The sequence below is a fragment of the Lutra lutra genome, chromosome 3 (genome assembly GCF_902655055.1).
Source record: "Lutra lutra chromosome 3, mLutLut1.2, whole genome shotgun sequence".
Lineage (NCBI taxonomy): Eukaryota > Metazoa > Chordata > Mammalia > Carnivora > Mustelidae > Lutra > Lutra lutra.
In genome coordinates, this window is record NC_062280.1 from 200,604,208 (window position 1) to 200,620,082 (window position 15,875).

General features: G+C 50.6%; 1 protein-coding gene across 2 annotated transcripts in view; it reads left to right on the forward strand.

Annotated features, from left to right (window-relative positions):
* CUL4A (cullin 4A) overlaps positions 1-7,452 on the forward strand; it is a 45,478-nt gene extending 38,026 nt beyond the window's left edge. For both annotated transcript variants that reach the window (XM_047720474.1, XM_047720475.1), the window contains exons 18-20: positions 129-301; positions 4,158-4,310; positions 5,860-7,452. In XM_047720474.1, the coding sequence (XP_047576430.1) occupies positions 129-301; positions 4,158-4,310; positions 5,860-5,955 (422 nt within the window). In that variant the 3' untranslated portion in view covers positions 5,956-7,452. The remainder of the gene's footprint in view (positions 1-128; positions 302-4,157; positions 4,311-5,859) is intronic.
* Positions 7,453-15,875: the final 8,423 nt, after the last annotated feature.

Here is a 15,875-nt window from a genome sequence, read left to right on the forward strand (position 1 = left end):
CCTGTGTTCGTGGAAGAGAGGATGTGGGCTCGGGCTCTGCTGGCCACACTCAGAGCACGGCTCCCTTTGTTCCTGCTGAGTCTCCTTCCCTTTGACGGCGGCCGCTGCCTGGTTTTCTCCCTACGCAGAGGACAGCGAGCTGCGAAGGACGTTACAGTCCCTGGCGTGTGGCAAAGCACGAGTTCTGATTAAAAGTCCCAAAGGCAAGGAGGTGGAAGATGGGGACACGTTCACGTTCAACGGGGATTTCAAGCACAAGTTGTTCCGGATAAAGATCAACCAGATCCAGATGAAGGAAACCGTACGTACGCGCTTCCTCGCGAGGGCCCGGTGCTCGCGGTCCTTCTCGTGCGCCCTGATGTAGCGCCGGCTCACTTGGTATTCGTGGTCCGGCTGAACGTGAGACAAGTGCATGCAGGTCATCCTCCCTCCTCACGAGAGTGCGGTGACAGATCTTCCCCGGCTGGATTCTGTCAGCATCGAGAGCTCGTGTCCAAAACCCCATCACTTGCCTTTTTATTTGCGCCCAGCGCCCTTCAGCCTCAGCCTCAGCCAGGGCCTGGGGAGGAAGTGCTGAGGGTCGTGGTGTCGCAGGCCCGCTGACATGGTGGCTGCGGTCTGTGCAGGTGCAGCGTCTGGAGCTTTGACAGGACACCAGCTGTCTCGTGTCCAGAGCACGGTCTGCGCTGCTGCCCTCACGCCCCTGGGCTGCTGTCGCGCACCCAGGCCAGGAAGGCAGCGGCACCCCTGCTTCCTACGTACAGAACAGGGTGTCCAGGGGCCCCCGGGCGTGTGTGTGAGTGGAGTGGCCTTGTGAAGGCACGAGGTCGCCTCAGACAGTGTCAGGACAGCTTCAGTCGGTCTCAGGGGGCTTCCCAGGTGGAGACACTGGCTGCTTCCCGGGCCCGCGGGCGTCCGGGGGGGCCCAGTGGGAAGTGAGTTGAGATCACACAGAAAGGAGCGCAAGAGGTCGGTGAACTATGTAAGAGATGCTCCTTCTCATCAGTAATTGCTTTTAATTGGCATAAAGTAATACTCCACCTTTCATCTGTCAATGTAGGAAATGTTTAAAAGTTTGATAATAGGGCGCCTGGGTGGCTCAGTGAGTTAAGCCGCTGCCTTTGGCTCAGGTCATGATCTCAGGGTCCTGGGATCGAGTCCCGCATCGGGCTCTCTGCTCAGTGGGGAGCCTGCTTCCCCCCTTCTCTCTCTCTGCCTGCTTCTCCATCTACTTGTGATCTCTCTGTCAAATAAATAAATAAAATCTTTTAAAAAAAAAAAAGTTTGATAATATCCAGAGTTGGCAAGTATGTGAGAAAACAGGCATTCTCTTCATGTTTCTGTCTTGAAAGATGCTTTTAGAGGGCAGTTTGACACACTTGTTAAAGATTTAAATGTATATGTCCTTTGATCCATCTTTTTTAATATTGGGACTTTCTGGTAGATTAAAAGGCGTACCGTTTTAGAGTGCAGATTTCAGAGTGGAACTGTCCTTTCTCCCCTTGAGATAACCTCTCCTGCCGCTTCTGTTTGCCCTTGCGCAGCTTTCTCCTGCGATGTAAGTAGATCATCTTTTTTCTGATGGGATTACTCTGTGTATGCCATTTGTATGGAGCATTTTGTAACCTGTTTTTACTCTTTATTACAGGCTTCCTTCCATGTCAGGACTTGGTTTTTCATGGAGGCAGAGTAGTTGGTTGTGTGAATCTGTGGGAGCTTGACAAAGCCGTGTTGAAAGGCATTTAAGTTCCTTCCGTCACTACTGGAAATAATGTTCCATGAAACATCCTGGGGAATCTCTGTGCCTGTTTGTTTCTTCAGTGTAAAATCATTGCCCTGGGGAGCGCCTGGGGGGCTCAGTGGGTTAAGCCTCTGCCTTCGGCTCGGGTCGTGATCTCAGGGTCCTGGGATCAAGCCCCATGTCGGGCTCTGCTCAGCGGGGAGCCTGCTTCCCCCTCTTCCACTCCCCCTGCTTGTGCTCCCTCTCTCACTTTCTCTCTCTGTCACATAAGTAAATTTTTAAAATCTAAGAAAATAAAATAATAAAATTGTTCCTGTTGAATTACAGGGTCAAAGAATGTGAACTTTTGTTAGTTCGACCAGCCTTTGCCGAATGGAGGGCTGGAGTACTTTTACCAGATTTCGGTGTCCAGCTTCGCAGGAGCGCCGGCCCTCCCTCCACCTGCCTTTGCCCACCCTGTTGTGCCTCCGTCTTAGCTTGAACTTGATCATCGTTATGCCACTTAGTAGCTTATGCAAATTCCGTAGCCTTTCTGATCCTCAAGTCTTCATCTTTTAAAGTACAGGCTGTGTGAATCAGTGCGGTGTTTGCAAAGCCTCCTGGCTGAGACCTGTCAGCGCTTTGTCGGTGTGGCCGTTTCCTGGTGAGCCGTTGGCATTTTGTCTACTGAATCGCTTGTTCCGGTCACTGGCACGCTTGCTGGCGTATTCGTTCTCATTAGTAAATGTTCTTTGTATATTAAAGACTGACCCTTTAGCGTTTATGACAGTTTTGTCTTCTGAGATTTTTTCCCCCCACATCGTAGTTTTTAAGTTCTTAAGTATAGTCTTTGCCTTCGTGGTTTCTGAACTGGGGGGGGGGTCATGCCTAGGAAAAAAGACCTTCCTTTACCCCAACATTTAAAAAATAATAACTTGTATTTTTCTGGTCGTTTTTACATTTAAGTTTTCCTTTGAGCGATGTAGAAATTATTTTACTATCAGAAAGCAATCGAACTTCTCTTCCTGTTCTAGTTCTACGGATTGAGAGTTCTTTGACAACTTATTTGAATTGTTCCCTTTATTTATTAAGTTTACATATTGTGGGTCAGTTTCTCAATTGTGTTCTACGACGTTGATTGATCTGTTTTATGACCAGCGCTCAAATTCTTTTAATGAATGTGCCTGTTCCTCTAAACTTACTCTCCCAGTGAGCTTGAGAGTAATTTTCCTTGTCTTAGCCCTCTGAATAAGAACATACATTTTTTAATCAGAGTGCATTACATTAATTTCCAGTTTTCATTTTCATCATACGAAGTCTGATTTGTATCTGTGTTTGTATGTATATGGATATAAATCTCTTCTCTTCGTGGGATTTTTCTACAAATACCAAGCGCCCTCTCTGGGCCAGGTCCTCTGTGAAGCACAGAGAACTCATCTGTGAACAATAACACATTCTTACCAAGTGTCTGTCTCGGGGAACTTTGAGCCAACGGGTGCTAGATGATCACGTACCCATGAGCTTGTTAGACTTGAGGTCAGAGTCATGACCGAGAAGTCCAGGAAAGCCGGTCTAGTCCCGAGGGTCAGGGAGGGCTTTCCTTCGAAGCAGAGCAGAGCTGGGTGAGGCCTGGAGAGGTGTGGGGGAGGCGCTGAGGACTGCAGGCAGGTGGCCCGTACAGTGCTGGCCCTCACACTGCTGCACATTCTGCCCGCACGTGCGCATGAACGCCCTTCGTCTTTGCGTCTTTATCTTGTTTCCAGCCTCTTTACAGAATTCTCATGGTCTTCGGTCGTTCTTCAGTTGATTTTCTTGGGTTTTGGGGTTTATAGTGCATCTACAAAGAATTACCATGTGTCTGCTCCTCTTCAGTAAAGTTCTCTTAGTGCATAGCTAGAGCCTCTGAAATAACTTTTTCTGTTTTATTTTTAATTAACTTATAATGTATTATTGGCCCCAGGGGTACAGGTCTGTGAATCGTCAGGCTTACACCCTTCATAGCACTCACCATAGCACACACCCTCCCCAATGTCCATCACCCAACTTTTTATCCTGTCCAGGTTTTTTTTTTTTTTTTAATTGTTCCTTATATGTTAACATGTGTTTTAGATCAAGAAGATGTTCAGTTTCAGTAGTGGGATGATGAGCAAAGCTGACATTTCTGGAGCGATCTCTGATAGCTGTTGTGCTGTTTTTACTGTGCTACTGGATCTAATCCAGAATATGTAGGATTTATATAGTGTTTTGTAGCTTTTTTGTGAGGGAAATGTAACTTTATTTTTGAAGGTCTGGTACTGAAGTCGTGTTGTCCTTGGGAAGCTAGGTTTTGCTAGCGTAACAGAACAGGATTTACCCAAAGGTTGGCCTTTCTTTGCATCAGAAGTTTCTCCTCAAACTCCACACTCTGAAATAACGCATCGTGTGTCCACGTGTGCAGGTGGAGGAGCAGGTCAGCACCACGGAGCGTGTGTTCCAGGACAGACAGTATCAGATCGATGCGGCTATCGTCAGGATAATGAAGATGAGGAAGACTCTCGGTCATAACCTTCTAGTTTCTGAATTGTACAATCAGCTGAAATTTCCAGTAAAGGTAAGTGTATATTATCTTAATGAAAAGTGTCGTGTCGTGCTGAGCATTGGAAAGACGTGCTCCGTTCTTAACACCATAGACTCATTTGTCCCACATCACGGGGGATTGTTTCTGCACAAACCCACCTGTGCGTCCACCAAGTGTCGAAAAACCAGCAGGTGAGGACAGCAGAGTCTTTATCCCAAATGCTGCCCATCACCGTCACAGGAATAAGAGGTCGCTAACCCTCGCCCTTGCAGGGATGTTGTACTTGCTGGGGAGGGGAGGCCTGCGGTGCAGCTCCAGACAGTGTCTCTCAGTAGTGTGGCTCTTCAGATTATGCCCAGGGAGATCCCACAGACAGCTCATTTACTCAGCAGTGACGAGCACCAGAGCGTTTTCTGTTTTGATAATACCTCCTTATTTCTGTCCGTAAGAAAGTTGACCCTGAACCATTCAGTCCGTGCACATGTCCAGGACTGAGAGCTGTCCTGGGCGTATGTGGGGTCCCAGCGGGTAGGGAAGCATTAGGGAAAACTTGAAAACGTGAGCCTCCACCTGGAGAGAGATGGGATTCTCCTGAGACCTGGCTTTCCAGTGCCTGCGCCTGGCCAGCCCCGTGTTCCTCTGGGATCCCGTGCCATCTGGTTTGGTACAGGAGCAGCCGACTCTCTGTCCTCTCCGAGGGGCCCGGTTAGATGGCTCAGTGAGCAGACACTGACGCGGCCGCAGGGGTCTCCCCAGGCAGGCACAGGGCTGCTGTGCACACCGGAGACAGCACATTCTCCACGGTCACGAGACCCTGCTGCAGGCGCCGTCCTTTCCTGCCTCCGGCAGTGTGGGGCTTCAGTTCCCCTTTGCAGATGAGAGACCCGCAGTTAAAGGACTGAACGGGGAGCAAGGTGTGCAGCGGCCCCTTATCTTGTGAACGTACGATCTGTTGCTGAACAGGTGGTCAGGCCTTGGATAGGGACCGTGTGCCTTTGCACAGGGGAAGCTGGTGCATATGTGCCACAGGTGTGCTTCCTGCTACAGCAAAGCCGGGGGTGCCCTTTCCAGGCAGCCTCGCCACAAAGCCCGTCATCTGCTTTCAGCACAGGAGCACTTGCAGTCTGGGGCACCCCCCCGCCCAGAGCATAGATCGCCAGGACGTGCTAACACAGCACGGGACTTAGGGAGACACGTCCTCACGAAGGATGAAGGTGCCCTGAGACGACGTCAGATTTCCTCGTCAAACAAATGCAACGTGTGGCCCCCAGAGTGGGGCTGCCGTGCTTGGGAGTCAGTGAGCACTGGCCAAGAACGCAGTCTCCCTTGACCCCTCACGGCCTGCTCTAACCATTCACAGGGGAGCACTTCGATTGAGGGAGAATGTTAGCATTGTCTTTGAAGTGCAGGGACTTCCACTGGGTTCATTTTGTAATTGGTTTACAATCGCTGTTGACATATGGATATGTACATCTCCTATAATCATGCACTCGCTTGTAACCATGTGCTTCCTGCGTATGTTCTGTTCCCCTTTGTAAGTTGAATGCTGCTATAATGGAGGGGTTTTGTTTTTCTTTTTCAGCCTGGAGATTTGAAAAAGAGAATTGAATCTCTTATAGACAGAGACTATATGGAGAGAGACAAGGACAATCCGAATCAGTACCACTATGTGGCCTGACGTGTTTTTCTCTCAGCAAGACACTAGAATGTACCTTCAGAGCAGTGACGCGCTGCCGTGCTGTTTCCAGGACTTCTGACGTGGAGCCAGCACGGAGACTCTGGGATTCGAAGGAAAAGAGATGATTCTCGGGTTGCCCTTTACAAAGTTCATGGGTTTGCAAACGACATATGTAACTTTCCCTCCAGTTCTCCTCTTACCCTCTCGGTGTTCAAATCGTTTCTGTTGCTCGGATGCAGATTGAGTTTGCGATTGGACGAGAAGATGTTGGTTAGAAGAGTTTCCTTTGTGAGATGTTGCTCTTGAGGCAGGAAGCTGAAGGTTTGGCTTGGCCTGTGTGCGTGTGTGCGTGTGTGTGTGCGTGATCACGAATGCACAGCGCAGAGACTCTCCGGGCTGCATTTGCGGGCTGCGGGGGGCTCAGGCGGACTCCTGAAGGCAGGCTCTTGCGGTTGGCAGGACGCCTAGTTAGAAGCGAGAGCCCTGCGTGGGCGAGCATTAGGAGGAAGCGGTCGGTGTCAGACACTGGCTCATCGATTATGCAACCCAAAACTGGCATCTGTTTGTTTCCTGTATCTTCCACACGTCTTCGCTCTGATGACTGACTAGAGCGAGGTTTCTCCGTGAGACTTCTCTCGTGTGCCAGGACAGCACCAGGCCGGGCGTGTCTGCCGCGGGAGCCGCGCGCGTCTTTGTTCTTCTTCCACTGAGTTGTTGTGAATTTTCTGTTCAGGGGCTTGGGGGACGTTGTTTGTGTGTGTGCAGATTGCGTCGAGCAGCCCCTGTTTTTGCGTCGGGGGAGCTGCTGTTTGATTTAATTGCTCGAATAAAGTTTGGTTTCACTGCCCTGCACGGGGATGGCCGTCGCGCTCTGTGCTGGGGCCACTGTAAAGTTTTCCAGGAGACTTCAAGTCTTGCTATTGGAAGCAGAGGTTATTTTGACAAAAGATTAAAAGGATTTTGTTGGCACCTGGTTTCATGTTGTGTGTATATAGGTGAGGCTGAGCAGGGGACAACGATATTAGTGCCGTAACTGTAACAAAGATACTTTTCTGGTAACATTTAAAAGTACTTTATATTTTACATAATAGCATGTTTCATTTTGATTAAAAGCTACCAAAGGAATTTTGATCATGGTATAAGTGTTTAAAGCAATATTTTCTGGGATATACCAAGTTTATATAATTTAATTTTGTGCTAAATAATTAAAAATTTCTCCCTTTTTGAAACATGCGTGTTTAAAATACGACATCTTATGAGTTTCCATGTGAAAATCCTCACTCTTGAAGTATCATTATTTCTATATTTGTAAATTTTCATTTGTCTGTTCTATACTGCATGGTCTGTAAGAGACCAGATAGATTTCTACTTCTTAAATTTTACGTTCATTGTCTCTAGAAATTGTTAATCTTGTAATTTAATGTAGACTTAACTCTGAATAAAATTAGTTTAATTGGCCTTAAAATTACATTAATAAAACTTGCGGTATGCAAACGACACATTCTCCTGTTAAGCAACTCGAAGTCCACGTCCAGGACGGTGGACAGAGAAACACGGAAGTGGGTAGACGGGGCCGCCCTCTCAGGAGTGGAGCTGTCCTGTCCGCTCACGAATCAGGGTTGGCGAGGGTGTCATTGCAGTGAAAGGCCAATGCGGCCCAACAAAGGGGGTGTTCGGGAAGCGGGGGTGGGGGGCAGGAGCCACAAAACTGGAGAGGCGGTGAGCCCAGAAAATCTGAGAGAACCAGAGAAAAATCGGTGACCAAAAAAAGAACAAGTTTTTATCAGAACACAAAACTAGCGGGAAACCCAAGATACAACGGAAAGGCATGTTTTCAGTAGCCACAGAACGATGACGAAATTTCTAGTGGCAAACAGGGAAATGGAGAAGCGTGTTTAAATGACGTGGGAGCAGAGAGAAAGCCTGAAGAAGGGGCCAGAGGCTGCTCTCACATTTGTCTGTGCATCGTCTGAGCACGCGACACGGCCTTACCTGCGAACACAGACCAGGGGACCCCAGAGTCGCAGGAGAAAACCCATCCTGGCATCGTGTCAGGAGATGACACGCTCCGGGAGCACAGCGGCATGAGGGGCGCGTTGTCGGGCAGGAGGGAGTCACCACCTCGAGAAAACCACAGTTGGGTTTCCCTCCTTGACACCAAAATAAGTGCTGGAGCTCAGAGATTTAAGGGTTAGTAGAAACGAGGCCATAAGTATAAGGAGGAAGCACGAGATCGTTTTCTTCTAATTCTCACTGGATAAAAGTCTAACCGCGAATTAAGTTATGTGTTCATTTCTCAAGTGACGCGTGGCCCTCTGAAAGTTCACATGCCGACCGGTGTGCCCGCGAGGCGCGGGGTAGGGCTCCGAGGTGGACGAGCGTGGGCCAGCGTCAGGGTGGGCCTGCTCCGCGCGAGCTTGAGGAGTGTCAGACGGCGGAGGAGATGGGTGCGGCGAGCGCCCACCCACTGGGATTTCCAGAAAGGAGGCAGGGTGGGCTCCAGGGGTCACTTTGAGGCGTACCGGTTCAGAGCTCGCAGAGGTTTGGGCAGCATTGTGGAGAGAGGCGTCCTAGCCGGGGGGTGGGAGGGGTGCCACCCAGGTGGGCAGGAGCCGGGCAGGAGCTGGGCAGCCAGGTGAGGAGTTGTGCGTGTCGGGAAGGGTCTGGGTGGAGAGGGAGGGGCAGATGGAGGTGGGAGGGCTGGGATGACCCGGGCCTAGACAGAAGGTGTGTGCTTCCGAGAAGCCGGGGTTCACAGAGTAGGGAGACGGGCCTGCAGGAGGCAGTGAGTGGAAGGGAAGCCTCCTACCCCGTCTCCAGGCCCAGGGCGAGGGGCCCGCGATGGTGGGCCCAGAGGTGCTGGGCTGCAGGAAAGCCGGGCCCGGGGACAGCCGGGGGACAGTGGAGGTGGGAGAGGAGCCACCGGGATGGGAAGGCTGCTTCCCGCAGGCCTGTGGCCAACATCCCCAGTCGCTCGCCCTGCTGCCCACAGGGGAGAAGAGAAAGAGAAGGGAGGTGCACTGCCCGCCTCCCCTGCCTCCCGCTCCTCCCGCTCCTCCCCCGGGAACAGAAGAGCCAGGCCCGGTGCCGATGTGGGCGCCGGGCCGGCAGAGGTCGCAGCTTGGGGGGTCCTGGCAGCCATGGCGGGGAGCCCTGCGTGGCCGACCGAGCGGGCCCTCGGTGCTGATGTGTGGCCACGGTCTCTCAGCAAACCTACAAGGCATGTCTCAGCTTCGGATTCGCCCGCACCTTCAACCCAACCCCCTCCGGTTGCAGGCAGTTGCCCGCCCTGTGCTGCCGCCCGCCCCGGCGCCATCGCATCACAGCATTCTCCATGTCCACCGGCATGTGGCCGTGTGCGTGTGAGGGGCAGTGCAAGTGGCGTCCTGGGGGGCAAGGGACAGAGCAGAGTGGACTCTGCACCGCGTACCCTTTGTACTGTCGGGGTTTCTGTCTGAACAACACTAAGTAAGATTAATGACAAATTAAGAAAAACAGTGGTGCCCCCACCGGCTCCCGTCATGGGCCCCAGCTCGGTGGCCGAATCATTACTTCCTGTCATTTTCCGAACCTCCGTTTCCTTGACCCCTGAATTTGCTGTTTCTCAGGAGAATCTACTAGGAACTAGAGGACGTCAGGCCCGCGATATCCCCCCACGGCGTTCTCCCAGTTTCTGAGCCCTCGGTCGGGAGACTTGTACGTTGACGTGTTTGTGTTAGTACACCTGGCATGTTTTGTGTGGACGCCGAATGCTTGCCGGCGGGTGTCACAGACCCCCCGGAGCCAAGGCTCAGCACCCGGACTTGGTGCCCAGACTGCCCAGCTCCCGCCCACATGCCCTGCACTCCAAGTCCCCACCCCAGTCACCGTGCCGATGGTGGCTTTGTGTTCTGCTGCCATCTCTGCTTGCTCTGCTGACGAAACATATGCCTCATCCTGTCCCGTCGCTGGGGTGGGCCAGCGCCTTTGCCTGGCGGGGCCCCACGCAGCCCTGCCTGCCACCCCGACACCCTGAGAGAGAGCGCCTAGGGGAGGCTCGTTCTGGACCCCTGCCTGTCTCCTGCTCCAGGGACTGGACTGCCGAGAAAACTCTAGGCCCCAGCCGTTTCCTAAGAACTGTGAAGGCTTTGTAAGTGTCCAGCTCCAAAGTCCACTGCCATTTTGTAACCAACCTATTGGGCATTTTTTCCCCCAAATTTTGAAGTCTTCCAGGGTGCCTGGGTGGCTCAATTATTAACTGTCTGCCTTCGGCTGGGGTCAGGATCCCGGGGTTCTGGGATCGAGCCCCACAATTGGGCTTTCTGCTCGGCGGGAAGCCTGTGTCTCCCTCTCCCCCTCCCCCTGCTTGTCTCTCTGTCAAATACATAAAATCTTTTTTTTTTTTTTTTTTTAATTTATTTGACAAAGAGAGAGCAGGCAGAGAGGCAAACAGAGAGAGAGGAGGAAGCAGGCTTCTGCTGAGCAGAGAGCCCGATGCGGGACTCGATCCCAGGACCCTGGAATCATGACCTGAGCTGAAGGCAGAGGCTTTAACCACTGAGCCACCCAGGCGCCCCATAAAATCTTTTTTTTTTTTTTTTTTTTTTTTTTTTTTTTTGTCAGAGAGAGAGGGAGAGAGAGCGAGCACAGGCAGACAGAATGGCAGGCAGAGGCAGAGGGAGAAGCAGGCTCCCCGCCAAGCAAGGAGCCCGATGTGGGACTCGATCCCAGGACGCTGGGATCATGACCTGAGCCGAAGGCAGCTGCTTAACCAACTGAGCCACCCAGGCATCCCTAAAATCTTTTTAAAACCTTTTTTTTTTTAAGTCTTCTCTTCCAGAGTTTTGGGTGCTGTCCCGCCAACTCTGTTCTGGGAAGTGCTCTCCCTCCCTCGCATCTTCCCGTCCTGTGTCTCTCCTGCTCTCAGAGAAACTGGCTAAGCAGACAGGCCACGAGCCCTGTGGCCTCCCTCGCCCCTGCCCAGGGCGCACTGCTGTGTGCGCTTCTGCATTGGACAGTTGTTTCTGGTTTCCTGAGAGCCTGAGCTGAGCGGCAGACCCTCTTGCGGCCACTGGATCTACCCTGAGCTGAACGGCAGACCCTCTTATGGCCACGGGATCTAGTCCTGCGCCTCTGAGGCCCGGTTTCCAGGTCGTCGGGCTCTCGGGCTTGGTAAAGGGCCGCGCAGTCTGGAGCTCCGGCTCCGTGGCTGTGTGCGCTCACCGTGCCGTCTCCCCTTTATCTGACTTCGGGGCACATCGGGGTCACGGGGCTGGCCTCGGCTCCTAGCTCTGGCGGTGCCGTCCCTGGGCTCCACGCATCCATCTTGGGGAGAGTTTTCAGGCACGTCAGCCCTGCGCGTGCAGCACGACGTCCATACACATTCAGTGAATGCCGAGGCGCCGCCGCGAGACAGAGGAGTATGGATGGAGCCAGAGAATAAACACGGGTGAGGGTGCCAGGAACCAAGGAAGGGGTTTGAGGGAAGAGAGGGCCCCTGCACCAGGAGCTGGGAAACATCCGGCTTTGGGGTAACCAGGGCCCCTGCTGATGGCACAGTCAGTGGCAGGTGGAGGCAAGGGCGAGGCAGCCTCTCTTCTGGGAGAGGACACAAGCAGCTGTGCACAGACGTAGGAAGGGGCTCCGGGAGAGAGGGGCGTGTGCGTGTTTACATGTGTGTGTTCATACACACGTGTGGTTTTGCTGAGACAGGTCACTATGGAAATGCAGTCGCAGACACAGATAAGTGCAAAGCCACGGGCTCAAGACCGGAGGAGACTTGTAAGGGTTCTAGTCACCAGCGACGTAACATATCAGGGTCCACTGCTTTACAGGCTGAGACCTGGCATTCTCCCGCACATGTGCTGTTCTGGGTCTGCTTCTCCGTGATGGAGCACTCGAAAGCACCAGAGTCCGTGGGAGATGGTTTTCAGGCTGCAACTTTGAAGTCAGATGGCTCAGGGGTCCGACCCTGGCTCTGTCACCATCCGGGTGCCCCTGCGAAAATTACTTAAATTCTCTGGACCCAGTTTTCCTGTCTTCTTGAAGAGGATAACGCTAGTTGGCTCGTGGGGTTGTTCTGAGTTACTGTGTGCGAAGGTTCTCCTGCTCCATACTGCCGCCACAAAAGGTTGAGTGGGGTCGATGCACGTCACAGATGAGATCTGCCCACAGGAGGGCAAGGAGGTGCGGACGGGGAATCAAGAGCAGAGACGATGATTCCCAGGCCGAGAACTCAGACCAACGCCTCCATCGTCCACCAGACAGGCGTGGTAAGTAGGTACAATAGGCAAAGAGAAGTGATCCACCACGAAAACTGGTCGGGAAGGCTGGAGCAGCCTCATTCATACTAAGCAGCCCCAAGAACAAGAGCCAACTTTAGAAAGAGAAAAGACAGATCCGTCACCTTGAACCCTGACCCCGCAGGCCTCTAGGAACACACAGAGCAAAACCTGACAGCGGAGAAGAACAACAGGAGGCAGACAAAGCTGTGCTTGTGGTCGGGGGCATCAGCAGCCGACAGACAAAATCAGGACACACCCGAAACGTGACCGGCCAGTCACGGGGATGTGCACCAAGGGAGGCCTGTGGTGGGACATTAGCAAGTCTCATTGTCGTCTGACCACAAACTAAATCAGAAATCTAACAAAGATAACTGTAAATAACTTCGGAAATTAATACACTTTTTTTTTTTTTTTGAAGATCTTATTTTTAAGCAATCTCTACCCTTGGCGGCTTGAACTCACAAACCCCAGATCAAGAGTCGTGTGCTCCACTGACTGAGCCAGCCAGGCGTCCCTAGCAATACACTTCTAAACAAATAATCCAATAATCCTAGCATCAATAGATGATGTAAGTAAATGGCACACCTTTAAGTAACCCGAGTCAAATAAAATTAGAAAATATTTTGAGTGAATAGGAAAACACACCATGTAAAAGTTTATTTTAAAGAACCACTAAAGAAGTACAGGGAAATTTATAGCTTCAAACATTTACATTAAAAATGAAAGGTTTAATTACTATTGATGTAAGCATCCACCTTTAAAAACTAGAAAGAGAAGAACTACTTAAGACCAAAATAAATGGAAGGAAATAATGAGAGTAGGAATTAAAGAACTAGAAAACGAGCAGATGCAGAAGACCCACAAAACTGATGAGCCTCTAGTCAGACTAGCTGAAGGAGAGGGAACAAAAATTGTGGATACCAGGACTGAAAGGACATGGTCACTGTTCCTGCAGAGAAGGCTGTGAGTCGTTCACACTGGTAAAAAGTGGTAGGGCCACATTCCCTGAGATTCACAAGCTGTCCAGATGGACATGGGAAGAAACAAAACAGTTCAATCTGACATTTTAAATCTTTCAGAAAAAATAAAAAAAAAGATCAGAACTGGAGGGTGTACCTGGTGAATTCTACTAAACTTTTAAGGAAGAAGCAACACCAATCTTAGAGTCTTTCAGAAACAAAGGAGAGGATACCTCACAACAATTTTATGAGTCCAGCATTATCCCGACACAAAAACAAGACAGAAAATTACAAGAAAAAGACAGACCAGTAGCTCTTCGCCAAATATTAGCCATTTGAATCCAGCAGTATACAAAATCCGCAGTACACCAAAACCAAGTAAAATTTGGTGCAGAAGTGCAAGGTTAACATTTAAAAATCTAAAAAAGAAATAAAAACATAATCATCTCAAAAACAGCAGCATCGATGACATGAAACACTGTTGACTTAACTCCCAGCAAACTAGGAATGGAAAGGAGCTTCCCTAAGCCGGGAAAGGACATTTGCATCTACAGACTGAAGCTGACATTATGCTGAATGTAACAGACTGAAAGCTTCCCCCCGCAGCCAGGACAGGTGGTCGCCGCTGCGCCGAGCCAGGAAGGAGAAAGGAAACGCATAGAGGTGGGAGGGAGTCTGTGAAGTAGGGGTCACACGTGACACGAGCGTGTGGGTAGAACAAAGCTCCCGCTGGAGCGGGTACGCCAACTCAGCAAAGTCAGGAGAGGTCGCTAAACCAAGGTCCACTCTATCTGCACATTCAAGCAACAACTGGAGAATGAAATTCAAAGGTGCAACCCCACTCACAACAGTACCCAGAATGTGTGGAATGCCGAAGTTACAGACTGCACAAGAACACGGACGCGGAAACCGCGAAGTATCGCTGAAAACAATTCAAAGAACCAAAGAGCTGCGTCCTGTCAGGGTCTGTTTTCCCCTGATGGGCGCGTTCAGTCCCACGCGGGAGTTCCGGCAGGGTCTCCTTCACACCACGGTGAGCTCATCTTAGAATGCACATGGAAGTTGAGTCAAAGCAACTTGTGAAGGAGCCGCTGGAGAGCTAAATGTCCCTAATTTAGACTCGCTCTGAAGCCAGAGACAGACACGGAGGAGCCGAACCGAGCGGGAGCGTCACCGCACGCCCACCCGCGTGCAGCTGCGCCACCTGCAGCAAAGGCGCCAAGGGAACTAAGGCTTAGTCTTTGCATCAAAGAGCTGTCCATCCGTGGAGGGGGTGAACTCTGATTTTTATCTCACACCATCCCCAAAACTTAACTTGATCATGGGCCCAACAGTAGAAGCTAAAAGCATAAAACTTCTAGAAGAAAACATAAGAGAAAATCGTTGTAATGTTGGGAAATGCAGAGATTTTCAGACACAAAAAGCATCAATCATGAAACTAGTATCGAGAAGTTGAATTTTAATTAAATTTAAGTTTTGCTTTTTGAAAGATACTATTAAGAAATAAAAGGGCTAGCTGCATCATGGGAGGAAATGTTTACAGGACGGGGAAGTAGCACATTCAGAGTATAGTTTAAAAAACACTTAGAATTCACAAACAGCAATAAACTTTAAAAATGAGGAAAAAGGGGCACCTGGGTGGCTCAGTGGGTTAAGCCTCTGCCTTCGGCTGGGGTCATGATCTCAGGGTCCTGGGATCGAGTCCCGCGTTGGGCTCTCTGCTCAGCCGGGAGCCTGCTCCCCTCTCTCTCTCTGCCTGCCTCTCTGTCTACTTGTGATCTCTGTCAAATAAATAAATAAAATATTTTTTTTAAAAATGAGGAAAAAGTTTGAACACTTAACCAAAGAAGATATGTGAATGGTGATGAGGCACATGGACCTTTTCATCTCGCTAGTCCTCATGCCAACTAGCACAAGACAATTACACAGCTATCAGAAAGACAGGGGATACCAAGTGTTGACAGGCTGTTGGTAAGGATGGGAGAGCTCCGACAGTTTCTTCTTAAACACGCACTCCCTGAAGACCCGGCTTTTCCACCCTGAGGTGTTTACCCACGAGAAATAAAAGCCTTGTCTGCCCCATGATGTGGATTTGGTTTTTCATCGCAGCTTTACTGGTAACAACCCGAACATCCTTCTGCTGGTGCACAGGTGACCTTGTGGTCTTACAGCGGGACCTGCCCCATCCCCTATGAGCACCATCATGGGTTACAAATGTTGAAATATCAGTGTTGATTTCAGTTCCCATTGTGTCTCCACTCTTGGGAAAGGGCTCTGGTTAACCACATTTCATTTCTCAAACGAGCACAGGCCCTAGGTGACACCACCCCAGACCCCAGGGCCCCCAGGCCACGACCAGGTGAGTGTGTCACTGGAAACGTGAGCTTAATTGAAGCTACACAGTTACTCCTGCAAGTGACTGGAGCTGTGTGCGTTACTCCGCTTTCCAAGAAAGCAAGTGTTTTGGTTCTTTTTTTATGAGAGTTCCTTTTTCATAACCATCTGAAAGGAAGACTATATGTTGGAGTATTTCAAGGAATCTACCCAAAAGCTGTCAGAGGTGTGCGCAAGGCGTGGAGACGTTCTCAGTGGCGTTATTTTAAAGAGGTTTCTTTTTTTTTTTTTTAAGATTTTATTTATTTATTTGACAGACAGAGATCACAAGCAGGCAGAGAGGCAGGTAGAGAGAGAGGAGGAA